The sequence below is a fragment of the Bos indicus genome, chromosome 11 (assembly GCF_029378745.1).
Source record: "Bos indicus isolate NIAB-ARS_2022 breed Sahiwal x Tharparkar chromosome 11, NIAB-ARS_B.indTharparkar_mat_pri_1.0, whole genome shotgun sequence".
NCBI classification, from domain to species: domain Eukaryota; kingdom Metazoa; phylum Chordata; class Mammalia; order Artiodactyla; family Bovidae; genus Bos; species Bos indicus.
Genome location: NC_091770.1, coordinates 99,224,537 through 99,251,936, shown reverse-complemented (window position 1 = coordinate 99,251,936; position 27,400 = coordinate 99,224,537). Strand labels below are relative to the sequence as shown.

At 55.2% G+C, this 27,400-nt stretch overlaps 1 protein-coding gene across 2 annotated transcripts; it reads right to left on the bottom strand.

Moving 5' to 3' along the window:
• Positions 1–587: 587 nt before the first annotated feature.
• Positions 588–25,574, bottom strand: MIGA2 (mitoguardin 2). 2 transcript variants are annotated; one of them, XM_070799402.1, is made up of 16 exons: positions 25,470–25,574; positions 20,791–21,027; positions 19,736–19,946; positions 18,438–18,550; positions 17,415–17,532; positions 16,900–17,036; positions 11,008–11,125; positions 9,885–9,985; positions 9,005–9,120; positions 7,779–7,851; positions 7,539–7,625; positions 4,934–5,032; positions 4,563–4,697; positions 3,746–3,799; positions 2,678–2,794; positions 588–2,408 (listed from the first exon to the last, which is right to left on the bottom strand). In XM_070799402.1, exons 2-16 carry the CDS (start codon positions 20,884–20,886, stop codon positions 2,202–2,204), a joined length of 1,782 nt encoding a protein of 593 aa, XP_070655503.1. In that variant the 5' UTR covers positions 20,887–21,027; positions 25,470–25,574; the 3' UTR covers positions 588–2,201. The 2 variants fall into 2 exon arrangements, with proteins under 2 accessions (XP_070655503.1, XP_070655504.1); XM_070799403.1 differs by lacking the exon at positions 25,470–25,574 and adding an exon at positions 25,179–25,446.
• Positions 25,575–27,400: the final 1,826 nt, after the last annotated feature.

Genomic DNA, 27,400 nt, shown 5'->3' with positions numbered 1-27,400 from the left:
CAAAAGTTGGAGGGGGAAATGGCCACCCACTCTAGTATTCTTGCCTGGAAAAGCCCATGGACAGAGGAGCCTCCCAGGCTACAGTCTATGGGTCGCAAAGGGTTGGACACGACTGAGTTAATGACATAACAGATAATATAGGTACGTACATAGGAAGAAACAGTATATATGGGATTCAGTTTTATCCATGGTTTCAGACATCCACCGCGGTCTTAGAATGTGTCCCCTGCCCAAAAGAGGGGACTACTGTACTTTTGAAATAATCAATGCGAATGTCCGGCTACCCGAGAACTTCAGATTTACAGTGACCGAGGGGCTGGGTCTGCAGTCCCTGCCAGGTCCAACGGCCGTAACTTAGAGACAGGGCCTCCGAGGCTGAGACCAGCGGTCTTACCTAGATGCTGCCAGAGCGGGACTCACACCCAGGCTGCCCACCCACATCTGTGGCATTGCACTGGCCCCTCCCTGCCAAGGGCCAAATGGCCTTGCCAGGCCTCCTCTGCCCTCCTGGAGCCTCCCCGGACCCGCATCCCAAAGAGCAGGCCCCCCAGGAAGCAATGGCCACACATGCACGGCGACGCTGGAAGGAAATCATTTAAATCATTTATTTGACTCGAGTCGATGTGCACAGGCCCTACCGTACAAAAGTGGGAAGCTGCAACAAATCAAGTGCCAGAGGCAGTGCATGGACATGTAAACACAGACAAGGTGAAAATGCCACTTCTGGGTGACCGGGGAGCAAATCAGAGCAGCCAGGGCCTAGGCCCAACACATTCACAGCGCGGGCGGGGGAAGTGCAAATGAGCGGAATGTTAGCATGGAGGGGCCTCCCCGTCCTTCCCACCCAGAGGGAGGCAGCTAAGACCTCAGACACGTGGGTTTGGAGCCAGAAGCATAGTTAGTGCACAGTGGTCCCTGCAGTCTGGGGGGCGGGAGTAGGCTCACAGAAGATGGGTCCTCTCCTGCCCTGCCTCCCATCCCACCCCGGGGACCTCTTTGCCATTCAAAGGAGGGCGCCCCCGGGACTAAGGAGCCAGTCCCAACTCCAGAGTGTGGAAAAACAGGAGTCTGTGTCTCTTGGAGGCATCCCCCTGCCCTCCAACCCTGCCTGGAAAGGGGTGGACCTCAAAATAAAGTGTTAAGGCAATAAATGAAACACCTGTTTCCTCAGGTGCAAACAGCACAAGGGGAACGAGTCTGCGGGCAGACAGAAACCCGGCGACGTGGGGACTGATGCCCACAGCCTTTGGCAGCGGGCTTTGCACTGCTCCTCGGTTTGTGCGTCAAGTTGAAGGCTGAGGGCCCGGTGAGTTTCCTGTCCTGATGCCGGTCCAGCCGCCTGCATCCTCTGACCATCCCCTGCCCCACGGCTCCTCAGCCCCTCACTCTCAGGGACCGAAATAACCCCGGTCAGAGCCTCCAGCCCAGCGCCTAGCACCAGCCAGAGAGTCCCGGGCTCACAGAGGGCAGGGCGGAGGGCGACCAGCCCCACCTCCTCCATCTTTGGTGGTGGCAGAGGTGGGAGGAGAAACAACAGTCTTCGGGAGGGCCAGGGAAGGGCCGAGGACAGCGTCCTGCTCCAGTGCTTGGGTTTCTCAAGGGCCTGATCCCCGTCCAGACGTGAGCCTAAGCGGGCCCACCTCGGGATGGCCCAGGCCTGATGCCCACCAAGGTGCCCCCAGCCGCAGCCTTCACCCCTGGAGCTGTTCTTTCGGGTGGCGGCAGGCCGTGAGCACTGGCCAGGTCCATGCCTGGACCTGACACTGGCCGGCCCGGGCTCCTTCACCACAGAGCCCTGCCACCCTCTCTTCCATCTCCAACCTCCGAGCCCCGCTGGGAGGCGGGAGGTGTTGGGGACCCACACCCTGGGCATCCCATGTCCGCCTGATTCTTCCTCTCTGGCCCCCTGGCCACCAGTCCAGCCTCTGCTTCCCCAGGCACAACTGAGGGCGGGTCAGGTGGACCCCTCGGGGCTCCCTCCATCTCCAAGGAAGTCTGCCCTCCACCTCCGGGCCCTGGGGATTCCCAGATGATGGAGGCAAGGTCAGGGGCAAGTAAGTGCCCTTGGCCACCACGGCCTGGGCTATGCCACTGCTGATGGCCAGACACCCGGGCCTCCCACGCCAACCCAAAGGCCTCTCTCTGGCGTCCCCCACGTGAAGGCAGCCCAGGCAGCCACCATCCTGGGCCCATAGCAGCCACTACTGCAGTGCCTCTGGGGGCCCGTTCTCCCGGGGCAGCACGCCGTTGAGGCCAATGCTGCTGGCCGCTGGCACCCCCAGGTAGCCGAGCAGGATCTCGCTGCGGCGCCGGGACAGCTGGAGGATGTCCTCAGCCAGCGCCGGCACGGATGTGTAGCGCACGTTGTCCAGGTCGAACATGTCGGTCAGGTACTGCACAATCTGGTGCTGGGGGACATGGCTGGCATCAGGCTGGGCCAGGGCCCCTGCCCCCCACCAAGCTGGGGTTCTCCAGACCACCCAAAGCCGCTCCCCTGACCCCCCGCCCCAGGGGGACCCCAACTCAGCCCCTTCTGTCCCCCGTCCCTGCCCTCCTGGGGCTTCCTGTGGACCCACCCGGGGCCAGGTCCCCAGTGGAAGGGGCAGGCACCCCGCCCAGACCCTTCTCCAGACACAGGGCCAGGCAGGCAGCTGCAGACGCCAAGTTCCCTGTTTACCTTAAAGAAAGCACAGACTTCAGAGAGCTGAGGCTTGGGTCCAAGGAAGCCAAAGGCTAGGACAGGGCTAACGTGCTCCGATACGGAGTAGAAATGGGAGATGAAGCCATCAGGCACCTGTTGGGGGGGCGGGCGTGGGGCAGCAAGGCTAAGGGCTGGGACCCGGGCAGGGAGAGGCAGCCAGGCCCTGGGGTCATATTAAGAGCTGGGGCTTCAGAGGCATGTCCGGCTCATTCATGTCCTTGCTGGGTGATGTTGGGTGAGTGACTGGGGCTTTCTTTTGTAATTAAAAAAAATTTTTTATTTTAAATTTAGCAGCACTACACAGCTTGCAGGATCTTAGTTCCCTGACCAAGGATGGAACCCAGACCCAGCAGTGAAAGCATCAAGTCCTAATCACTGGACTGCCAGGGAAGTGCCCCCAAAACCGGGGCTTTCAGAGCCCTGGTTTTTGCCTCTGCAGCATAGGGGCCACCTCAGGGTGGTGGGGAGGGCTGCCGGAGGAGGGGCCCGGGGTAGGCTCAGTGCAGGAAGTGCCCAGGGCACGTGGCGGTGGCAGCTGGTATCAGCTGGGCGGCAGAGCTGGGCTGGCAGGGGGGGAACAGTGGGTGGCAGCCCAGATAGGCGGCTGGTCGCCACCTGGGAGCGCAGATAACGCGGCCCTTGGGGTGGGAGGGGGGCTCAGCCTGCTCCAGGGTGCCCTGCCCCGACCCTGACGCCAGCAGCACCTCGCGGGCCCTGCCTCCCTCCAAAGAGGCCCTCTCCTCGCTTCTGATTCCCCCTCATCACCTCCCGACCGCCTGCTCTGTGCTGGGCCCTGGGTAGGAAGACAAAGCAGATCTCTGTGGGCCTTTGAGGCCCTTCCAGTCAAGGGAGAGGTCACGGCAGGATGGGTGACCCGTGCTGTGACAAAGGCCAAAAGCTGCAGCCCACCCTACCCTGTCCCACCCCCAGACCCGGGTCTAGCACACACCAAAGGGAGGGTCACCTGAGCCATGCTCCACACCCAAGGCCCACCAGCCCCTGCGTAGCTGCTCTCAAGAGGCCCCTCACCATCAGCTCACTCACCATCAGCAGCCTCCTCTTGGCTTTCAGGACCGACCAGCAGGCAGTGGCCAGGGCCTAAATTAAAGAGGGCACCCCCCCGGGGGGTGGGGTCAGACCAACAGGCCAGGCCTGCAGCTGCTACTCACCCCCAGCTGGGACCAAGCCTTTGCCCTAGCTCACCCACCCTAAGCAGGGAGATGGGGACAGCTGTCTGAGGTCTGCCTTTTCCCTGCCCTCAATTAGGAGTCAGGCACACCTAAAGCTGAATCTTGACTCCAACCCTTACAGGGTGAGAAGCCAGCAATCTTCTGGGCCTCAGATTCCTCTGTAAGATGGCCCTAACCGAGTATCCCTGCCTCGCTCAGTCATTGTGGCGATCCACGGTTACTGCCTATCAATGCCCAGCCCCACCCCTCTCCAGATCACCCCATGCCACCGGCACATCTTGCCCGCCAGGGGCCCTGTGCTCAAGGCTTTCTTGCTGTTCCTCCTTTATTTTTTGGATATTTTAACTTGACTGAATGCATTCGAATGGAATAGAATTAATGGCAGCCGAGAATGAGTAGAATTGTTGGAGCGAAACTACAAGGCAGGAGGAAAACGCAGGCCCAGCCGCTCTACGAGGGTGAAACGAGAGCAAGGGGGGCTCCCCTGGAAAGTTCTCCAGGGCGGGCTCTGGGGTGCCCAGCGGCTAGCAGCCTGCCCCAGGGCGGGCTGCTCCGTGATGAGTAGGGAGCCAGCCCAGGGGCCCAACGCCAGGGATGGAGGGACGTGGGGTCCAGGCAACACACGTGGGGTCATGTGTGCGCGTGCCTGGGGGTGGGGGGCGGCCACCCACCGTCTCCTTGAAGCTGTCTGACAGCCAGCGGTTCCTCAGGACGGCGAGCACCGAGGACGGGGGGTTCTCCAGGTCCTCGAAGGCGTCCATGAGGATAAAATCCAGCACGATGTCAAAGAAGCTCATGCACACCACCTGCAGGGCCAGGCGGTGCTCTGAGGCTGGAGTGGGTGCGGTGTGCAGAGGCCACCCTCCTGGCAGCCCAGGCCTGGGGCAGGGCGGGAACGGGGGCTTCCAGCAGCAGTAGAGCCATCTCAGAGCCTCGGAATCAAGGCTGAGCTCCAGGGGGCACCTCCACCCCGCTCAAGGAGCTCAGGTGGGGAGACCCCCGAGACCCCAGGACACCAAGGCTCAGCACAACAGCGACTCACCCCTCGGCCCTCCAGCTCCAGCCTCGTGGTGGCCCAGGTCTCTGGCCGCAGGGCATAGCTCAGCATCTCCTCGTAGCTCTCCAGGAAGCCTTTGGGGCTCTACGGGGAGAAGCAGAGCCTGTTTTGGCCGTGGCCCCAAGACCCTGTTGGACTTGATGCACAGGGGCGGGTTGGCCTGTGGATGGGGGACACTCCAAGGCCAGACCAAGGCCAATGCCTGAGCAGCCGTCACAGAGAGAGTGAGGCTCTGCAGGGCCCAGGGTGTGTCCGGGAGAGAGGCAACGCCAGGCCGCCCAGCAGCGTCTCACACCAGCTTGTTACCGGGAACTGACCACCTTTCAGAAGGTGCGCACCGGCTACGGAAGGAACTCACTTTAGAGAGGATGCGTGAGGGTGTGAGGTCGGGCCCGCCGCCAAAGGGGCCAATCTCCATGACCATCGGCCTCCCTGTGAAACGGAGAAGCTGCAGCTTTTCTCGGGGAGTCGGTGAGCTGGTTCATGTGATGCCACCAGGCAGTAAATAGTGTATAGGACTCCGGCTGCTGCCAGGCGCACAGACGGTCAGCACCCAGGAGGAAGTCTTCACTCTCTGGGACTGGGAGGCCTAGCGGGGGCTGACGACGCAGTTTGTGGACACGGATGTCATTTACGGACTTAGAAAGTGAGCATGTGCCCGGGCTGACCTAATACGGATCAACTAATTTAATTCACACAGCCCTGTAAGAGACTGGCCAACATTGTGTCCAATTTACAGATATGAATCCTGAGGCTTCAGATCAGGGATGTGCCCAAGAGCTAGGCAGGACAAGCTGACACATGCCAGCACAAGCAGGGTGACGGCACTTATAAGAACCGCAGGCAGAGGGGTCATTGGAGGGATGTTCACCAAAATGTGAACAGGGTGGGGCTGGAGACAATTTTTTCCCTTCTTTTTGCATCGTCTTAGTTTTGTCTTCAATGAGTGTGTGAATCGTTTTTACACTTTTTTTTTTTGCCATGCCTCAAGACTTGTGGGATCTTAATTCCCTGACCGGGGACTGAACCCAGGCCACATCAGTGAAAGAAAGGCTGGAATTCTAACCACAGAAGGAAATGGCAGCCCACTCCAGTGTTCTTGCCTGGAGAATCCCAGGGACGGGGGAGCCTGGTGGGCTGCCATCTCTGGGGTCACACAGAGTCAGACACGACTGAAGTGGCGTAGCATAGCATAGGCAACCAGGGAACTCCCATTTTTATCATCTTTTTTTAAACTACTTTGGTGAAGCTGTTTTTATTTTTTAAGATGTATTTATTTTTGGCTGTGCTGGGCCTTGTTGCTGCACACGGGCTTTCTCTAGTTGTAGCAAGTGGCAGGCTCCAGGCACGTGGGCTTCAGGAGTTGTGGCTCGCAAGTTCTAGAGTGCTGGCTCAGTACGTATATGGCTCATAGGCCTAGCTGCTCCACAGCATGGGGGGATCTTCCCAGACCAGGTATCCAACCTGTGTCCCCAGCACTGGCAGGCAGATTCTTAACCACTAGACCACCAGTGAAGCCCAATTTCCATTACGTTTTAAAGATCTGCTAGAAAGTATACAGGCTATGGCTTCACTTTCCCAATCCTCAGTTTCCTTGCATGTAAAAGTTAACCACGAAGATGAAGATGAGGGCTGGCCCTCGCTGACACTTTCTATGGTCACTGACCTCAGCCAGTGACATCCCCAAGACACGCCCATTTAGACACAAGGGGACTCAGGCTTGGAGAGGCTTCATGTGTGGCCACAGGCACAGTAAGGAGGCAGGCTGATTCCACAACTTCAGAGCCTGGGTGTGCGCAGGGCCAGTGTCTTCCCAAATGGAGGCCAGCCCATCTCTGCTGCCTGGAAAAACGTGGCAGGGCTGTCAGTTACCTCTCAGTTCAGAGCTGGGCACAGGCCCTGGCGCTCAGGAGCTCGGCAAGATTTCTTAATCAAAATTAAGCCAAGTGGGACTTCCCTGGTGGTCCTGTGGCTAAGACTCTGTGCTTCCAATGCAGGAGGTGCAGGTTCGATTCCTGGTCAGGGAACTGAGGATCCCACATGCCACTACTAAGACTCAGTGCCGTCAAATAAATACATTTGAAAAAAAAAGCAATACCCGTATTTTTCAAAATTAGCATGGGGAAAAAAAAAACTTTCCCTGCTCTCCCATGGCTTGCAGGATGAAGTCAGAGCTTATCAGCTTGATTTTAGATTGAGTTCTTTTTTTTTTTTTTGAACAGGACTAAATAAAAGTTTAGAAGAAGAAGGCAATGGCACCCCACTCCAGTACTCTTGCCTGGAAAATCCCATGGATGGAGGAGCCTGGTGGGCTGCAGTCCATGGGGTCGCTAAGAGTCGAACACGACTGAGCGACTTCCTTTCACTTTTCACTTTCATGCATTGGAGAAGGAAATGGCAACCCACTCCAGTGTTCTTGCCTGGAGAATCCCAGGGACGGGGGAGCCTGGCATGCTGCCATCTATGGGGTCGCACAGAGTTGGACACGACTTAAGCGACTTAGCAGCAGCAGCAGCAAATAAAACTTAGAAAGATAAAATAAGGGACGGGGGAATAAAAGCTGAAAAGAGAGCCCTGTCCCCCCCACTACCTTCTCAGCCTTGGTCATCAGGCCGGTCACCATCTGCCGGCCGACCTCCCCGAAGAAAAGCTGGTGACTCTTGTCTTCCAGGAGGCCCTAAGGAGTGAGGAGGAAGGGGGTGAGCTACCCGGCTGGCGGTCCCCCAGAGTCACAGAGAGAGCAGTACCATGGGCTGGGCAGATGGTCCACCTGCTCAGAGGAGCCTGACCCCAGCCCCAGCCTCCCCAGGCTCCCGTGGACCACACCCACCTCGAAAGCCTGCCGCACACAATGCAGCTTGGCTAGAAAGTCCTGGTCGCTGTAGCAGCCCAGCAGCTCTGTCCTAAGGGGAAGCACAGAGTTGCACCACCTGGGACCCCGCCAGCGACACCCTTGTGGGGTCAGGGTGGAGCCCCGGGTGGCCTTGCCTGGGCCTGGCAGTGTGACCTCGGGCAGGGGGCAGGTCCCCTCTGGGCCTCAGTTTCCCCAGAACCAGAGGAAGAGGCTGGTAGGATGCTCTCTGAGGATGGGCTTCCTCAACGGCACTCGGCGCCACTGGACAGTGTGGTCACTGGGGGTCAGGCTGACCTTGGCCTTCTTTAGGCTCCAACCAGCAAAGGACCCTCTCGAGCAAAGGACCAAAATGGCCCAATCTCCCCCAAGGCCAGGGCAGGGCTTTCTGGGGCAGCCAGAGGCATCCTGGTCTGAGCCCTTTATCCGAATCCTCAGGCCTTCAACTCGGGTCTTCTGGCCATTTTCAGGGAACTTTAAACACAGACATGTAAATCTAGGAGTCATGACCATCATACAGAATAATGAGCTTAAGACGGATAAGAGCCTTCAGATAAACCACAGAGGAGACTGAGGCTAAGAGGGTCAGGAGACTTGTCCAGGGCCACATGCTACGAAGTGGCAAGGCTGGAGAGAGCCCAGATCTGTCTGTCCTCCAAGCCTGGCTTCTGGACCGCTCCCTAAGGGAGTCTATCAGAACGCAGGGCTTAGAGGGCACTTCCCTGGTGGTCCAGGGGTTAAGAATCCACCTTCTAGTGCAGGAGATCCAGGTTTGATCCCTGGTCAGGGAACTAAGATCCCACGTGCTGCAGGACAACGAAGCCTGCGTGCCACAACTACTGAAGCCCGTGCTTCACAACAAAAGCTCCTGAGCCACAGAGAACATAGGGCTTCCGTGTGAGACACACGGGGCAGTGCTCACCGTGCTTCTGTGACTGGACACATCTGAGAACTTGGACCTAGTATGAATGACTGTTATTTTAATTACTTGTATTAACTAGTTATTGTGATCGCTAACTCCACACCCGCCTGTCTTGTACCAGGGCCATCCAAGGGCCTTCCAAGACTGGGCAGGAGCCCTGGCAAGCCCTTAGCCTGGCTCAGCTGGGCCCTCACCAAGCACTCACTGCTGGATTCCCCAGCCTCCTCTAGGAGAACAGTGTCCCCCGCCCACCCCCCACCTGCCTCCTTCCTCCTGTGCTCACCTGAGGGTCCGGCAGGGGACTTTGCCCTCCTTTACCAGCTGCAGGGCCTCCTCGTAGGCGGCAGCGGGCCTGGAGAGTGGGATTGGGTAATCTCCGACCTGCAGGGACTCAAAGAGCTGGGGGGGCGGGGCACGTGGAAGCCTGTGTCAGCCGCATGAGTGTAGGGGAGGGTGCCTGACTGGGGAACTTCCGGCAGGGGATGCCCTAGGGTCCAAGCTCTCTGAGGGGATGTCAGCAGGAACCCTGGCCAAGGGCAGAGGCCGGATCGGAGTCCCCTCCTGCTCAGCGTCCCCACCACCAGGTGCCTTTCCCACCAGCTCAGTGCAGCCGCGCAGTTGTGTCCAGCTTTCTGCAACCCCATGGACTGCAGCACACCAGGCCTCCCTGTCCATCACCAACTCCCGGAGTTTACTGAGACTCATGTCCATCAAGTCAGTGATGCCATCCACCCATTTCATCCTCTGTCATCCCCTTCTCCTCCTTTCCCATGGGGACCTTTCCCATAGGGACCATCTCTTGGACACAGGCCCATGTCCTCCCATCCCAGGGAAGGACAGCCACCTGGTACACGTGGCCATGGCAGGAAACTAACGCCAAGCCACGAGCACGAGGCCTGGAGAAGGGAGAGGCCGGCATGGCTGCAGCCGCTGGGGTCAGGGACCCCTGCCCTCACTCACGGGACCTACAGCTCCTGCTTTCCCAGGCTTCCCTGTCCCAGCTGAAGAGTCCCCGGGGAGGAACACTTGGCGACTGCCAGATTCTGCTCCCACCAGAGGAAATGCCTTCACTTTCCCACGACCCATCACTGGCCCCCAGCAGAGCCGACAGGGGCCCCCTGGCCTTCACCCCCTCCCCGAAGCCATCCCCCCGCCTGCATCACCTCGGTGGCGGAGAAGAAGGAATCTTCCGAGGTCAGGCTGTCCCCATCGTCCGCCCGCAGACGCAGTGATCCCTCCGTCAGGGGCAGCATGAGGGTCCGCTCTGGGCAGGGCAGGAAGAGGGGGACTGAGCTGAGATCCTGAGCTCCCCGGGCCGGGATGTACACGGACACCAAGCCTCCCAACACCCGATCCCAGGAAGACGATGTTGCTGGTCGCCAAGCTTCCGGTTTTCTCAGTATGCCAGGGGCCCTGCCGCAGCCGCACTGCCGGACCCTGAGGCCTGTGGGTCCTGAGCTCTGAGTGCAGGCTGTGCTACATGGCCCCGAACAAGTAACCTCCCCCTGCCAAGCTGACACTTAGCCTCCGATACCAAAGGGCCACTCATTCTGCACTGCCGTTCCCACCTGCTCGAGGGCAAGGGGGTCTGGACCCTCAAGGGGGCTTATGAACGATCTGTTGAACAAATAAGCAGAGGCTTCAGCCTTGAGGCCCCACCAGCCTTTTCTGCCATGAGAGGAGGCCAGGGGAAGCAAGACTGCTGCTCTGACGGGGACGGGCAATGGCGAACATGTCACCCTAGCCTGCCCTTGCTGGGCCCGTGTCGCCCCTGGTAGAGCTGGATACCCCGACACTCAGGAGTCCTGTAAGCCCCCTGCAGGCTGATGGCACCCAAGGCAGGGCCACGGTGGGGCACAGTCACCGTACAGGCTCTGGCACGCAGCAGGCACTAGAATGCTATGGCTGCCCGGCTGAGTAACTTCACTCCCTCTCGGCGATGTCACGCCTCCTGACCTCAATGGTGCAGGCACGTGTGCTCTCCGCCATGTGGCCTGCTATGGGCTTATCTCACGGGAGCCACCCCTCCACCCACCCAACAGCCCAGGAGAGGGCTTGAACCAAGGCCCGGAACGGCCGCTGGGGTGGGCGGGGGGAGATGTGGACACAGCAGTGCCAAAGCCTGTTCCCAAGGGGATGGGGGCAAAGCACACCGGCCAGAGACTCCCAAGGCCTCGTCCCAGCTCTGTTCCCACCTGTGTGGCCTCGGTCTCCCCATCCCTGCAGTGGGCCCCTGATGGGATGAGGTCCTGGGCCCCAGGGACCCTGCACCCAACCCCTGCTCACCCAGGTCCAGCAGCATGCTGTCGGCCGGGAAGGTGGACCCGAACTCCTCCTGCAGGTGGTAGGCCCGGTGCAGCAGCGACTCCAGCTTCTCCGCAAACTCCTTCCGCTGGGACTCCGGCTGCAGGTAAAGCAAGAAAGGTCAACCCGGGCCCTCGAAGCTCCCCCACACCAACGGCCCCTTCTTTCACCATGATGGGGCCCCAGCCCCTAGGGAAAGCAGTGGAGGCGGGGAGGGGGGCATTTCTGAGGCCCAGCAGTGAGTGCAGGTCTGGACTGAGCAGCCCTATGCAGGAGCCACTGGCCAGACACAGCCAGTGCACTGACACGGGTGATAAGGTAAATGCACACCAATTTCACACACTTCGCATCCGCCCCCAAAAATCCCCCAAGAATACAAGAATGTTAAATACCTCTGTGATTTTTCATCTTGATCATGGGTGGAGATGATAATATTTGGGGTGTACTAGATTATAGAAAATGTATTATTAAAAGTCATTTGATTCATTTCCTTTTGCTTTTTAACGTGGTCTCTGGGAAGTTTTAAATGAGATACGTGGCTTCCGATTGAACAGCACCGCTCTAGACCCGATCAGACCTGGTCCAGACCCCAACACCATCAGTTCTGAGCTGTGTGACCTTGAGTAAATAACTCCCCCTCTTGAGCCTCGGTTTCCGTATCTGTCAACTGAGGTAAGAGAACCTACTTCTTTGGATGTCAGGGAAAACATGCATAAGGCATATAAGTATTCCCCGAAAGATGGGCCCATGGCGAAGGCCAGTCAGTATTGGCCATTATAACCAGAGAGTAGCTAGGAGCCCAGAAAAAGCTGGCTTCCACCCCACTGCTGCTGTGACCTGCGTGCACCTGGGGGCTTCGCACCCGTGGCACCACAGCCTATGCCTCCTCGCTGCCCCTGGCCTCCAGGCCAGGTTGTGGGAGGAAGTGCTTGCTTGACCCCTGGAGCTTCTGGGCTAAGGGGCCAGACACAGGCAGGCCTGAGTCTGTTTTCCACAGAGGCTGCCAGATCTGCAAGTGCATGTAACCAGACCCTGGGGAGGGGACGGGGCCAACTAGGGCCTCAGGCCACTGGGGACAAAGAGCCGGAAGTACTCAGAGGGGAGCAGTAACATGGAAACCACTGCCTTTCCCTGAGCGCTAGGGTGGACCGGCACCCCGCTGGTCAGCCTCAGGGCCTCCTTCAGGCAGGGGTTACCATGACCCCATTTCACCAGGAAAACTCAAGGAGGTTCCGGGGCAGGCTCACCCAGCTGGAACCTGGCAGAGCCCGTGGGGCCCCAGACCCTCTGGCCGTCTTGCTCAGTAACTCCACTCAGCGTGGCCAGCAGGGCCTCGTAGCTTCAGCATAGATCTCTCTTTGGGAAGTCGCCATGGCTTAGCGAATGGTGTCTCATATATGACACAGACGACCAAAGAACACAACAGATACACTGGACTACATCCAGATTCAAAACCTCTGTGCTTCAGAGGACACCATCAAGAAAGTGAAAACACAGGAGGTTTCCTGGGGGTCCGGTGGTCAGGAGTTGGTGCTTCCCACTGCCAGGCCCGGGGTTCAACCCCCAACCCGTGAGGGAACGAAGATCCTGCGAACGACGAGGCGCCGCCAGGTTTAGAAAAAGAAAAGAGGGTGAAAAACAACAACCCAAAGAACGAGAGAAAATATCGACAAATCACACATCTGACAAGGGATCTGCATCCAGAAAGTGTAAAAGAACACTTAGAATGCAATAATAAAAGGACGAGCAACCGAAGTCAAAATAAGGCGTAGGATCTGAGCAGACATCGCTTCAAATAAGGTATACATAAGGCCGATAAGCACGTGAAAAGCAGCTCAACATCGTTAGCATCAGGGAAACAAATCAAAACCGGGTCAGAGTCAGATAACAACAAGTGCTGGTGAGGGCGTGGAGGCGCGGGAACTCTCAGGCACTGCCGCTGGGCATGTAACACAATACAGCTGCATTGGGAATCCCAGGTGGCACGGCGGTGAGGAGGCCGCCTGCCAAGGCAGGAGACGCAAAAGATGCAGGTTCCATCCCAGGGTCGGGAAGATCCCCTGGAGAAGGAAATGGCAACCCACTCCAGCTTTCTGGCCTGGGAAATCCCAAGGACACAGGAGCCTGGCGGGTTATAATCCATGGGGTTGAAAAGAGCTGGACACGACTGAGCGCAGTCACACACAGCTGCTTTGGAAAACTGCTTGGCAGTTCCTCAAGATGTTAAACACAGAGTTATATTGTGACCCAGCAATTCCAGTCTGAAGTATATACCCAAGCATTTACTTAGCACGTGCCGCCAGGCTCCTTCCCTCAGAACTACACACAGCATCTCAGCATCGAGTCACTGTAACTTTGAACTGTGTCTGTAAAGACACTTTTTAATAACATATATATATATATGTATATGAAGTGAAAGTAAAAGTCACTCGGTCGTGTCCAACTCTTTGCGACCACATGGATTACACAGTCCATAGAATTCTCCAGGCCAGAATACTAGAGTGGGTAGCCTTTCCCTTCTCCGGGGGATCTTCCCAACCCAGGGATCGAACCCAGGTCTCCCACAATGCAGGCGGAGTCTTTACCAGCTGAGCTACCAGGGAAGCCCGATACATATAAATATTGGGCTACACTGGGTCTTAGCTGTGGCACACGGGATCTTTCAGTCGCAGCATGTTAAGTCTCAGTGGCGGCATGTGGGATCTAGTTCCCTGACCAGGGATAGAACCCAGGCCCCCTGCACTGGGAGTGCAGAGTCTTAGCCACTGGCCCACCAGGGAAGTTCCTGTAAGCACCTGGGCTTTATCTCCATCAATTCTGTACATCTCTTAGGAAGATGCGTCTAAAGGGGACTCATCACTTCTTTGCTTGACATCATTTTAGCTTAACAAAGGTTTCCTAGGAAGGCTCTATTTTCAGATAATGGGGGAAACATACATGAAAGCCACTGTACGGTCGAATTCAGTGAACGGTATGGTATGTGAACTCTATTTCAATAGTTATTTACAAAACATCGTAGCCTAGTGAAATGCTTAGAAGGATACCAAGTAGTTATGTCTGGATGAAAGATAACAGGCGTCAATGACACTGATGACAAGAGGTGATTTGTTGGGCACCGGCTACGGGCCAGGATCCTGGGGCTGGTCCACTGAGGGCCTCTGCCCGCGGCACACAGCTGGGAGCTGTCTGGTCAGAGACTGGGCTCCTTTTTATCCTCTTTTTTCTCTTTCTGTAGTTTTTTTACTACTCTATTAGAGAACATTTCATTGCTTTCACAATGAGAAAAATAGGAAAAGGTCTATAAATTTCAGATGTAGTATTAGCAAGGAGAAGGTAATAGCAGCCCACTCCAGTACTCTTGCCTGGAAAATCCCATGGATGGAGGAGCCTGGTGGGCTGCAGTCCATGGGGTCGCTAAGAGTCGGACAGCTGAGCGACTTCACTCTCACTTTTCACTTTCAAGCATTGGAGAAGGAAATGGCAACCCACTCCAGTATTCTTGCCTGGAGTATCCCAGGGATGGGGGAGCCTGGTGGGCTGCTATCTATGGGGTCACACAGAGTCGGACACGACTGAAGCAACTTAGCAGCAGCAGCAGTTATTAGCAACAAGGACAATTTTGGAAACAAAGCTGCCTCCCTTCTCCTGCCCTCACTCACCGGCAGGCACCACTGTCCTCCCACAAGCAGAGGGGACCTGCAGTCGTGCCGCGGGCTCTGAAGCCTTGTCACCTACGACCCAGGCATCCAGAGCCCACAACTACAGCCATCAGGTCTGTGTGACAGGCCTCGGAGAGTGAAAGTCCCAGCTGGGGTGGAGGGCACGCACACCTCCAACTTGGTACCCTCTGTCCAAGAAGGTTCTCACCCTGTACTGCAAACTCTGTTCCCCAGGCTCGCCTGCCAACTGCCTGTCATCCCACGAAGGCACAGGTGGAGGAAGCGAGGAGAAACCGGGGGGCGGAATGGGGGTGGGTGAGAAGCTCTCTCCTCCTCTTCATGCCTCACATCACATCCCTGCACCCCACTCCCTGCTAGCCAGCCCTCTCTGTGGTGTGAGCCTCCTCGAGTCCCAGGGTCCCTCAGTCATGCAAGCAATTCCCTGGGTTAAGCCCCCTTCTTCAACACGTGAAGTTGTTCCCACATCCTGGCTGGACCCCTCCCCAAAGGGGAGGCCTCCACTTTGACCTCACTCCAGTAGGGGCGAACACTGATGTTTTGTTTTGTTCTTTAATACAGAAAAGTACAGGGACTTCCCTGGCGGTCAGGTAGGTGGTTAGGACTCCAAGCTTCCCCTGCGGGAGCCGCAGGTTCAATCCCTGGTCCGGGAACTAGGATCCCACATGCCATAAATAAATTAAAAAATTAAATACAGGAAAGTATCAAGACTAAAACAGCAACAACCCAGCATGCTAACACCTGTACAAACCCGCCCTTAGGCTTGTGCTTGAAATAAGGAAAATCAAAATAGTAGAGAAAGGTACAGAAAAGTCCAAGGAAAGTCTTTTCCTCCTTTCCCTGCAGACCCTCATGAAAGATCTCTGTGAACAGGCTTCCTGTGCATCTGTTCAAAAGGTAATAAAAGTGCACAGATACAGCAGTAGCTACCAACAGGCATACACAGGCATGGATGTACGCCTTTATCTAAAATATACACACAAGCAGAAATTAGCACGATGTTTTAAGTCAACTATACATCAATTTAAAAAACACAGAATATTAAAAAGAAATAAATGTACACACGGGTCATGAATCACTCTTACACACCTGTAACTTACGTGATATTGCACAGCAACTACATCTCAGTAGAAAAAAATGTGTGCACGGGTCACTATGCACATTCTATATCTTGGGTTTTTTTTTTCCACTTAATAAAATACAGTGGACAGAGCAACCTATCAGCCCACAGAGCTTTTTTTCTACCCTTTAATGAAGGCTGGCTAGTATTTCAGATTCCTCCTGGTGGGCATTTAGTTTCCACTTTTTCATGTGTTTTAACTATTACAAAACAATGCCTCTTCAGTGAACATTCATCTGAAGACATGTATTTGTCGTGCTTTTCACACACAAAAATTTGTTTTGGCCACACTGCGTGGGCTTATGGGATCACAGTTCCCTGATCAGGGATCAAACCCGCACCCCCTGCAATGAAGGGCAGAGGCTTAACCACTGGACCACCAGGGAAGTCCCTCACAAACTTTTTTTATTTTAGGTTTTTTAACTTTATTTCTCTTTTCTGATATTGAGATAGTCACTTAGAGAACACCTGTTGTTGTTATTGCTTAGTCGCTAAGTCATGTCTGACCCTTTTAGGACCCCCTGGACTGTAGCCCACCAGGCTCCTCTGTCCATGGGATTCTCCAGGCAAGAATAGTGGAGTGGGTTGCCATTTCCTTCTGCAGGGGATCTGTCCGACCCAGGGATCAAACCTGCGTCTCCTGTATTGGCAGGCGGGTTCTTCACCACTGAGCTACCAGGGAAGCCCGACAGAAAATTTGATCAAACTGTGATAAAAAAATGTATGAAGAAAAGATAAGACAAAGCTGTGTGACCCACTCACCTATGAACACGGCTAGTTCCTTCCGGCCCGTCAAGAGCACGTATGTTTCCTATACGGTCAGGATCAGGTTGTAATCACGGCGTGGTTTACCGACTAACTATCAAGTGGCAGGGTGCGCTAATGCACATGACCTGAGTGTTCTTACTTGGCTCATCAACACTCTGGTCAAGGGGAGCACTCCCATCCAGGAGGACGTGACAGGCTGGCAGAAGGCGGGGCTGCTAGACGCCTCCCGAGTGCAGCCGGCCCGCCAGCTACGCTACCAGCCGTCTCTGAGGTTGGGGGGTGGAAAAGACCCAGGGAAGGACCACCTACCTCGGACAGCGCCTCTGAAGCTGTCTCAGGGTTCCGGAGGCCGTCCCCTGGGGTGGGGGTGCTGCCGCTGTCCCCCCTCTGCCCCACACTCAGCGCCTGCTCCCATTTCTGCAGGGCCTCCTCGAACAGCTCCATGCCTGAGCGTGAGTCGGGGAGATGGGGAAAAGGAGTCAGGTCCCCAGTGGGGAGAGCGGCCAGGCCCCTCATCATGTCGTTCCAGAGCAGGGGTCAGAAGAGCCAGGTGGCAGGAGGGCCCTGAAGGAGGGGAAAGGGCAGGACCATGTAGACTGGTCCTGATCCCTTTTTTTTAGGCTGTCCCGCTTGTGGGGCTTCATGCAGACCAGACTTGCTCCTGGAGATGCTCTTTGGTCCAGAAACCATAGAAGTGGGAGGTCTGGGATGGGGTGAGGGTTGCAGTTAGCACCTGGAGAACCCAGACTCCTGGAAGGGAGCCGCTCCCCCACTACCCTACCCTGGCAGCCGAGGGGAGCCGAGGCTGGCCCCCTGGCCCGCACCTTGCATGTAGAGGCTCTCAGCGTTGCCGTCGGCGGTGGTCACAGACTCCTCTATCCCTCTGGTCTCCCACGGTCCCGAGCACGCAGCCGTGGGGCTGGATGAGTTCACCACCACCATCTGGGAGCCAAGCAAGGCAAAAACTCCAGAATAAAGGGTGAGGCCTTCCCAGACCCCAAGCAGGACCCCTGAGCCTCCCCACCAACCCCCTTGCCTGACCACACACCCTCTCCCATACCATCCCTGAAACCAGCCCCCCACCAGAGGCCGAGCGCGCAGCACAGCACTTCCACCGACTTCAAGAGCCTGAGGACAGGTCATAGATATGGCCAAAGCAGGAAAAATACAGAGGCCAACACCCAGCCCAGGAACCTGCCGCCTCCTCCGAAAGCCGCCCCGAGCCCTGCTCCCGAGCAGCAGGACCACTCCCCGTTCCAGGGCTCCACCATGAAGGGGACCGGGAGGACTCAAGGAGCACCTGTTACCCATGGGCCAGCAGGACCGGGCTCTCACCCACGCCTCTGTCCCTCACCAGCAGCCATCTGCCTGCCAGGCTGTGACGAGAGCCAGCTCTTGTTGGCACCTGGGTCCCCAGGGTCGTGGCCTGCTCAGAGGTGGGGCCCAGTACTCGCTGGATGATATTAATAACTAGATGAGTGAATGAGCCAAAAGCTGTTCCCCAAGAGAAAATAAACTCCTCTTTGTCTTATTTATCTCTATATCCTCAGTGCCTGGTAGTCCCTGGCAAAAAAACCAGTGTTGCTCAATGTCTGATGAATGAATGAGTGAACTTTCGTGGGGAATTATCACACCGCCTCTCTTCCACACTTGTCCACCTGTCCCTCACCAATGCCCGGCACACACTGGTCACTAATGATCTCAGAAAGCCTTCACGGATGGATGAGTGAGTGAACAAATGAATAAACGGATGGAACCTCTTCTCCCATCTTCCTACCAGCCCATAAGCCCCCTGAGGGCAGAGACAGGAGCTCCAGGGCTGTTGACAGGCACCCTGGTACCCTCACCGAGGCCAGGCTGTGGGAGGAGCCTGAGTGCTTGCTGGGCTCAATGGAGGAGATGCCGCTCAGGGTGTCGTTGCTCTTGCTACTGGGGCTCTGGACCCTCCGGTTGGAGTAGCCTGTGAGGAACAGGAGGGCAGAGGTCACGCTGGCTTCCCACCCAGCCTCTTTGCATGGGCCACTCACGGCTCTGCACCCCTCTTCCCTTCCTTGTCGTCTGGGAGTCTGTCCTGACCTTCTGTGTCAGACAGCAGAGCACCCCCAGGGCATGCCCCTAGCAGCAGAGGGCCGGGCCCTGGCCCACTCTCCTGCTCACATCCGTATCCTGGGCACTGGGCATGGGACCTGGCCCAGAGTGGGGCCTGGATTTGCTGGGTTAAGCTTGAGAAAGAGGCTCAGCCACCGCCCCCCTCCTGACTCAGTTTTCCCCGTATTGTTGATTGACTCATCTGGAATTCTCCTTCCAAAAAGATTTGAGGCACCAGCTTTTTAAAATACACAGGGTTTTTTATTTTTAGGTGAGAAAAACAGGCAAAGCAAACTAAGGTGGAACCAGAGACGGTAGGCAAGCGAGATGAAAAGATGAAACTTTCCTTTTGCCAAGATAATTCACGATGAAAAGTCTTTGTCTTGCAAGGAGGTTTTGCTTCTGAAAACAGGTTTCTCCCAAGACAAGAGAGCCTGTGAGGCCTCCTTGCCTTGGAAAGCAACCTGTATGTGGCAAACGCTGGGTTGCTGGGTTACAAGATTAACCGGACCATAAGAGGCTTTTAGAGCCACACCAGCAAATGCAGAACAGACCAGTGGCTGCCAGGAGCTGGGGGAAGGGGAGACAGGCTACCTACCGAGGGCCCTGGGGGTTTGTAGAGCAGCAGCTCTTGACTGTGGCTGGACTGTATGACTATAAGCGTTTGTCAAAACTCATAGAACTGTTTGCTAAAAAAGGTGAATCTTACTACATGCCAAGTAAAAAAGCGGGAGATGGTGAGATGACCATATGGCTCAGGGACCACAGGGCCGTTCCTGCTTCTGAGGCAGGGGACTTCCCTCGCTGGACGGAAGAGATGCGCCCCACCAGCCCACTCTGGACCGACACTCCCAGAGGGTCCTCAGATAAGGAGAACCATCGCTTCCAATAACACGTGCATCCGGCCACATGACCCAGCAAATCCTCAGAATGACCTGCTTCACAGATGAGGGGACTCGGCTTGGAGACAGCATGTCACTGGCCCAAGATCTCAGCTAACAGGAGCCCGGCTGAGACTCGACTTCAGGTTCACCCTTCCTCATCACCTCACACCTACCTTTCTTCACCGACGGGACCTTCCTGGCCATGAGGATGGGGAGGGGCACTGTGCCCAGATGCTCGCCTCCCATCTCGGGCCCGACCTGCTTCTTCTTCCGCCGTCGCCTCTTCAGCTGGTGGGCGGCCAGGGCCAAGGCCACAGTCCCCAGGGCCGTGGCAAAGAGGACCTTCCGCAGGCCTGGTGTCAACCGCAGCTGGGAGAAGGCAGACTGTGGGAGAAGAGGGGGGCTGCCGGTTACATCTCCCTGGGAGAGCTGCCCTGGGGAGCCCAGCGAAGACTTCAGGCCCCCAGGGGATATTTCTTGACCAGGCATGTTGGAGAGGCAGCCACCCCCTGCGGGGGGGACCTGGCCTCTGAAACCCAGATCACAGAGATATAAATGAGGGGGGTTGGGGAGGGCAAAACACAAGGCCAAGGAGATGGTGTCCCCAACACCATCGGTCAGGATTCTACCAGCTGCGGTGACAGCACCTCTGCAGGTGCCACGTCAGGACTGCACCTGTGTTACCTGTCCGAATGCCCGTCATTTTCCAGGTGAGGTATCCGAGGCTCACAAACCTTAGGACACGGGCTTAAGGTGACAGAGAGGCAGAAACCGAACCCAGGTCTGCCGACCCCACTTCTCAACTCCTCAAGGACAATGATATTCAATTCAGTCGGTGGTCCATCAGTACGCTCCCCTGCCCCGCCCCTCACTCTGCCTGCTGGACAGGGAGCCCCTCATAAGGCTGCACCCCACAGGGCAGAGCTTTAGGGAGGGTCAGGAGGCCTGGTTAGCCACAGACTTTTAAAGCTGGCAGGGAGGGCCTGATCGACCCCTGGTATAGACAGAGAAACTGAGATTAAAAGTCCACAGAGACCCGGGGTGGAGACTGGGCTTGGGACTCCAGACTCCTAACTCAGTCCTTCTTACTCTGCTCAAAGAGGATGGCCTGGGACAGCAATTACGAGGGCCCAGTCTTTCTGGATGCTGAAGGACCCTGGGATGAGTGGCTCAGTGTTTCAGGGACCAGTGGGGTAAAGGGCGGGACCACAACTGCCCCGATCTTTACCTGCCCGAACGTCGTGTAAAGGAACACAGGGATCTCAGCCACTGTCATGGCCAGGGCCTGTATCATGGACATGCCCTCGGTCCGCCGGAACGCCATGGCAGGATCAGCGGCCCGGGTGAGAGCCCTCGGGGGTGAAAGCTTCCAAGAACGTCTTCAACGGGTTGCTGGCTGGGTCCTGGGTACCATCCACGCCCCAAAAGAACAGAGACGCACAGACCAGAAGGTCCCTGCACAGAGCTGAGAGACAGATGACCAAGTCAGCCACAGGGTGTGCCATGTGAGAAAGAGAAACGCACACAAGAGTGCTCTGGGGGGACGAGGTGGCAGCAAAGCCCACATGTGGAATGTGAGGCTGGAACCAGGCCCCAGCCTTTTGCATTGGCTAGCAGGAAGACACCCAAGCGCCCCACAGACCCTCTGCCCACCTTGAGCCCTGGGACCAGGAGGCAGTGTCTGGCACCCTGGCCCCAGTGCGGACCCAGAGCTTGGAGGATTGAGAGGTCGCTCTCAAACCTGAGGCTTTAAACCACACTGACTCAAACTTTTTAAACCCATGGCCAGTGGGCTAAACAGAAATCTTAGGCCTCCAAGGGTCAAGTCCCTGACTGAGAATCATTACATCTTTTCTACCTCCCACAAAACCAAGAATGTTGAACTTCCTATGGACTGTATTATGAAAACAGTAGGGTTTTTCCTCAAATAATAATAGCTACTATGCATTATGTGGGTATTTTGTGCTGCATTCCTTACATCAGTTCAGTTCAGTTCAGTCGCTCAGTCGTGTCCGACTCTTCGCGACCTCATGAATCGCAGCACGCCAGGCCTCCCTGTCCATCACCAACTCCTGGAGTTCACTCAGATTCACGTCCATCGAGTCAGTGATGCCATCCAGCCATCTCATACTCTGTCGTCCCCTTCTCCTCCTGCCCCCAATCCCTCCCAGCATCAGAGTCTTTTCCAGTGAGTCAACTCTTTGCATGAGGTGGCCAAAGTACTGGAGTTTCAGCTTCAGCATCATTCTCTGCAAAGAAATCCCAGGGCTGATCTCCTTCAGAAAGGACTGGTTGGATCTCCTTGCAGTCCAAGGGACTCTCAAGAGTCTTCTCCAACACCACACTTCAAAAGCATCAATTCTTCGCCACTCAGCCTTCTTCACAGTCCAACTCTCACATCCATACATGACCACAGGAAAAACCATAGCCTTGACTAGACGGACCTTTGTTGGCAAAGGAATGTCTCTGCTTTTCAATATGCTATCTAGGTTGGTCATAACTTTCCTTCCAAGGAGTAAGCGTCTTTTAATTTCATGGCTGCAGTCACCATCTGCAGTGATTTTGGAGCCCAAAAAAATAAAGTCTGACACCGTTTCCACGTTTCCCCATCTATTTCCCATGAAGTGATGGGACCAGAGGCCGTGATCTTTGTTTTCTGAATGTTGAGCTTTAAGCCAACTTTTTCACTCTCCACTTTCACCTTCATCAAGAGGCTTTTTAGTTCCTCTTCACTTTCTGCCATAAGGGTGGTGTCATCTGCATATCTGAGGTTATTGATATTTCTCCCGGCAATCTTGATTCCAGCTTGTGTTTCTTCCAGTCCAGCGTTTCTCATGATGTACTCTGCATATAAGTTAAATAAGCAGGGTGATAATATACAGCCTTGATGTACTCCTTTTCCTATTTGGAACCAGTCTGTTGTTCCATGTCCAGTTCTAACTGTTGCTTCCTGACCTGCATACAGATTTCTCAAGAGGCAGGGCAGGTGGTCTGGTATTCCCAACTCTTTCAGAATTTTCCACAGTCTATTGTGATCCACACAGTCAAAGGCTTTGGCATAATCAATAAAGCACAAATAGATGTTTTTCTGGAACTCTCTTGCTTTTTCCATGATCCAGCGGATGTTGGCAATTTGATCTCTGGTTCCTCTGTCTTTTCTAAAACCAGCTTGAACATCAGGAAGTTCACAGTTCATATATTGCTGAAGCCTGGCTTGGAGAATTTTGAGCATTACTTTACTAGCGTGTGAGATGAGTGCAATTGTGTGGTAGTTTGAGCATTCTTTGGCATTGTCTTTCTTTGGGATTGGAATGAAAACTGACCTTTTCCAGTCCTGTGGCCACTGCTGAGTTTTCCAAATTTGCTTGCATATTGAGTGCAGCACTTTCACAGCATCATCTTTCAGAATTTGAAATAGCTCAACTGGAATTCCATCACCTCCACTAGCTTTGTTTGTAGTGATGCTTTCTAAGGCCCACTTGACTTCACATTCCAGGATATCTGGCTCTAGGTAAGTGATCATACCATCATGATTATATTGGTCGTGAAGATCTTTTTTGTACAATTCTTCTGTGTATTCTTGCCACCTCTTCTTAATATCTTCTGCTTCTGTTGGGTCCATACCATTTCTGTCCTTTATCGAGCCCATCTTTGCATGAAATGTCCCCTTGGTATCTCTAATTTGCTTGAAGAGATCTCTAGTCTTTCCCATTCTGTTGCATTCCTTACATACATCAATCATTTCACTGAATCATTATAAATCTGCGAAGTAGACGGGCTCTTTTTCCCATCAGTTCAGTTCAGTTCAGTCACTCAGTCATGTCCGACTCTTTGTGACCACATGGACTGCAGCACGCCAGGCCTCCCTGTCCATCACCAACTTCTGGAGTTTACTCAAACTCATGTCCATTGAGTTGGTGATGCCATCCAACTATTTCCCATACCCTCTGCCAATTTCCAACAAGGAAACTGAGGCTCAGACAGGCCAAGTCAGGAGTCCAAAGTCACTGGTACCAGATGGCTGGTACCAGACAGAGTCGGGATGTGGGTCAAGATCTCTTGGACTTTAGACCCCACGCTCAACACAACCCTTTTGCCAAATCTGACATGGAGCAGGAAGTGGAAGTCCTGGAAGAACCACAGACCAGAAGGGCAACTTTCCCCTGGGGCCTTCTGAGATAACTCACGGCCCCATTCCAAGGCCAGCAAATAAGTGGCTTGAACACATATAAGCCAGTCCCCAAGATCCTGCAGAGAACTCCCCAACCCAGCACCACCAAGGCCAAGTGTGCCTTCAAGGTCTCCTGGGACTTCAAACAGAAGGAATACAACAGCCAGACAGACCCTGTCTACTTGGGATGGCTGCCAAAGTCACTGGACCAGCACAAGAAACAGTTTATCCCCAGTGAGTGGGAAGGATGAATGATCCTATCAGTTAGCTCCGGGTGTGTGTGTGTGTGTGTGTGTAAGGGGGGCAGCTCCGGGGGTGTGTGTGTGTGTGTAAGGGGGGCAGGCAGGCCTGAGGAAACTCACATCGTCAAGGGTAGGGGACATCCTGCCAGGAGGCTACAAACTGAGCTACATGACCTCCAGTGGTCAGGGCCCAGGTTAATATCACAAGCCACCTCTCTCACCCCTCAAACTTGCCCCAAGCCTCAGAACGAGGGGAGATAAGAACATCAGAGGATCAGCAGCTACTATTTCCCAGGCACTTACTTTAACAGGTTAGGCTTGGAACAGTCTCTCCATACGTGGTTTTGAGTCTAGTCACTCAGAACCCTCAAAGCTGTGCTGTTTATCTCAGTGATGGTGAAACTGTGGCCCCAGAAAATAATCAACCCGACCGAGGTCACTGAGTAAAATGGCGAAGCTGGGATATGACCACAGCTTTGGGGGATCCCAAGGCCTAGCATTTACCTGCAGGAAAGTCAAGAACAGCCTCTGCTGCCCCGTCTGAGGAAGAGTGTCAGGTAAGGACACCGGTCCCAAGACAGCTTCTCTTTCAGGGATGGATTCAGATCCAGCCCAACCATACTCCATCTATCCATCCCCCTGGCATAACCCAGGGCCGAAGGAGAGAAGCCTCCACCTCATCTCTGTGATGACAAGACCACAGCAATGTCTCCACCACGTGGATACTCCTAATGCCTTCCCCACCTGGGCAAGTCACCTCTCCTTCCTTGTAACCTTGGGCTGGAGTCTCCTCATTCCCATTCCACCCCCATGCCGGCACTTACAACCTCTCAGCGTGGATGCCCAGGCTTTCAATCTCAGGCACCTCCTTCCCTGCCCTGAACCACCCCGTAAATGACTCTAGCCTGAGCACCCTTTATTCCGCCTTGACCCCAGCAATGTTCCCGGCCCAAGTGCTCCTCTGAGCGACCCCCCTGCCCAGTCTTCGTTCATTCCACCCTGGCAGGATCCGACCAGCACTGAGCACTCCTTACAATATCCCCTTCCTTAGAATCCGTCCATCCCGGACAATTCCTTCCGCATCCCCTGGTCAAGGCCCCTGCTCTCTTGCCCCGACCCCCGGAATATCCTCTAGGGTTGTCCAGGTGCCCCATTGCCGCCGCCCCCGGTCCGCGCACCGGCTCCTTCTATCCCAGTACTTGCCTTGTTCGGGTCCAGGACCTGAGCCCCTGCTCCAATCTCTGCAGTGTTCCAGGCCCGGGCATCTTTCCACGGACCGAGTACCTTCTTCTGTTCCACCTCTTGCGCCGCTCACGGCCCGAGCACCTGCTCTTTCCCAACCTGGGCCCTTCTAGTCTGGCTGAGCCGGGACACCTGCGACCCCTACTCAGTTCCCCGCGTAGGCACGGCTCCCGCCCGCTGCAAGCCTCAGTCCCGAACCCTGCCGCGCCGCCCGCCAACCCCGCGGATTCAGCCCGGACCGCCACCACTCACCCAAGATCCCATAGCTGCGGAAGGGCAGCGTCTCCTTCCCCGGTGCCCGCGCAACCAACCTCGGGGCCGCCGGGGGCGTGGTCTCACGCTGGGCAAACCTTCTTTTGGCCAATGAGCGCCGCCGATCTCCTCTGCACCGCCCCGGCCTCTGGGCAATTGGGCGGGTCACGTGACAACATTACCTCCACCTCTCCTCTCCCTCTGTTCCGCCCCCTAAGTGTGGTTGAGGCGCGGAAGTAATTTTTTTTTCTATCCTGTGATTGGCCATCGGAATTAGATTGACCCGGGTGGCTAAGTGGGGGCGGGGCCACCCTTAAAGGGATAAGGGGGAACAATCAAGTTTCGAAAGGGTTTTAAAGAAAGAACCGGCGGCGGTCTGAGCCCTTTATATTTAGTTCCTCTGCCGCCTCGGTCCCTACCCAGACAAGTCCTTCCCGCTCTTCGAGCGCCCTCTTTCCAATGCAACTGCCTCTGAAACTTCCTACAGCATCCTTCTGAGCACTTGCCATTCTCCTTTTTTGGGAGCTGTTTGCAAAAGTGCCACGCCTCCCTTACCAGACAGAAGTCGTTTCCCTGAGAGTTGGTTCGGTTCTGAGCTCCCAGCTGTGCTTTGTGCTGAGCACTGGTTTGGTATCATGCCGATCTGAGTTGGAATCAAGTTCTGTCACATCAGCTCTCTGGATTTATTCAGTTTCAGGGCGTTAGTCGCTCAGTCGTGTCCGGTTCTTTGCGACCCCATGCATGGACTGTAGCCCGCCAGCCTCCTCCATCTATGGAATTTTCCAGGCAACAATATAAGAATGACTCAGTTTCAGTTCAGTTCATTTCAGTCGCTCAGTCGTGTCCGACTCTTTGCGACCCCATGAATCGCAGCTCGCCAGGCCTCCCTGTCTATCACCAACCCCTGGAGTTTACTCAAACTCACGTCCATCCGTCGAGTTGGTGATGCCATCCAGCCATCTCATCCTCTGTCGTCCCCTTCTCCTCCCGCCCCCAATCCCTCCCAGCATCAGGGTCTTTTCCAGTGAGTCAGCTCTTCGCATGAGGTGGCCAAAGTACTGGAGCTTCCGCTTTGGTTTACTCCGTTTACTCCTCTCTAAAATGGGAGTGGAACTCCTGCTTTGCCTGAGTAACAGGGCTTTGGTGCCGATAGTAAGGAAACTGGCAGTCCTTTCATAACCAGAGAACCGGACAGGTCTAAGTTTTTAAAATGTAATTATCAGTAAGGTTACATTCTTGCCTTCACTCAACAATGAATACTTCTGTGTGACAGCCCTTTGGCTGGCCTTGATAGTTGTAGACAAGATACATATAGTTAAGATAATTACAATCTTTTGTGGTTTTGTTCCAATGGTGGAAACGCAGGAATCCAGGTGAAAGACTCCAGGAAGAAAGTGACATCCAAACAGAAACCTAAGGATGACTAGGAATTAGCTGGGCAGAGAGAAGAGGGAGGAATATTCAGGAACAGCTTGGACTGTGATCCAGAGGCAAGAGCAAACCTGGCATCTCTGACTGAGGGTGGCAGAGAGAGGGCAGAGTGGCAGCTGATGAGCCAAGGAAGTGGTAGCCAGAGCAAAGGAGAGCAGGCTCCACCACTGGACTGCCTGCATCTGGGGCCAAATCCACTGCTTACTCCCCCGTGTCCTCGGGCAAATCATAACTTCTCTAAACCTTAGTTCCCTTTAATAAGGAAGAGGATACTTTCTGAGTTGTTATGAGGATCTCAGGTGATTATTCACTTTAAAGTGCTCAGTGTTCAGCCTGGCAAGGGCTTAGGAAATTTCGGCCATTGCTATTAGACAAACTGCAATAGCTGAGTGGAAAGCTAGATAAACAGATGAAACATACAGACTGGGCAGAAACAAGAGCAGGAATAACTAACACTTACTGTCTCTCTCGTTCTCCTTTACCCTGTTGTTTTCCTTCCC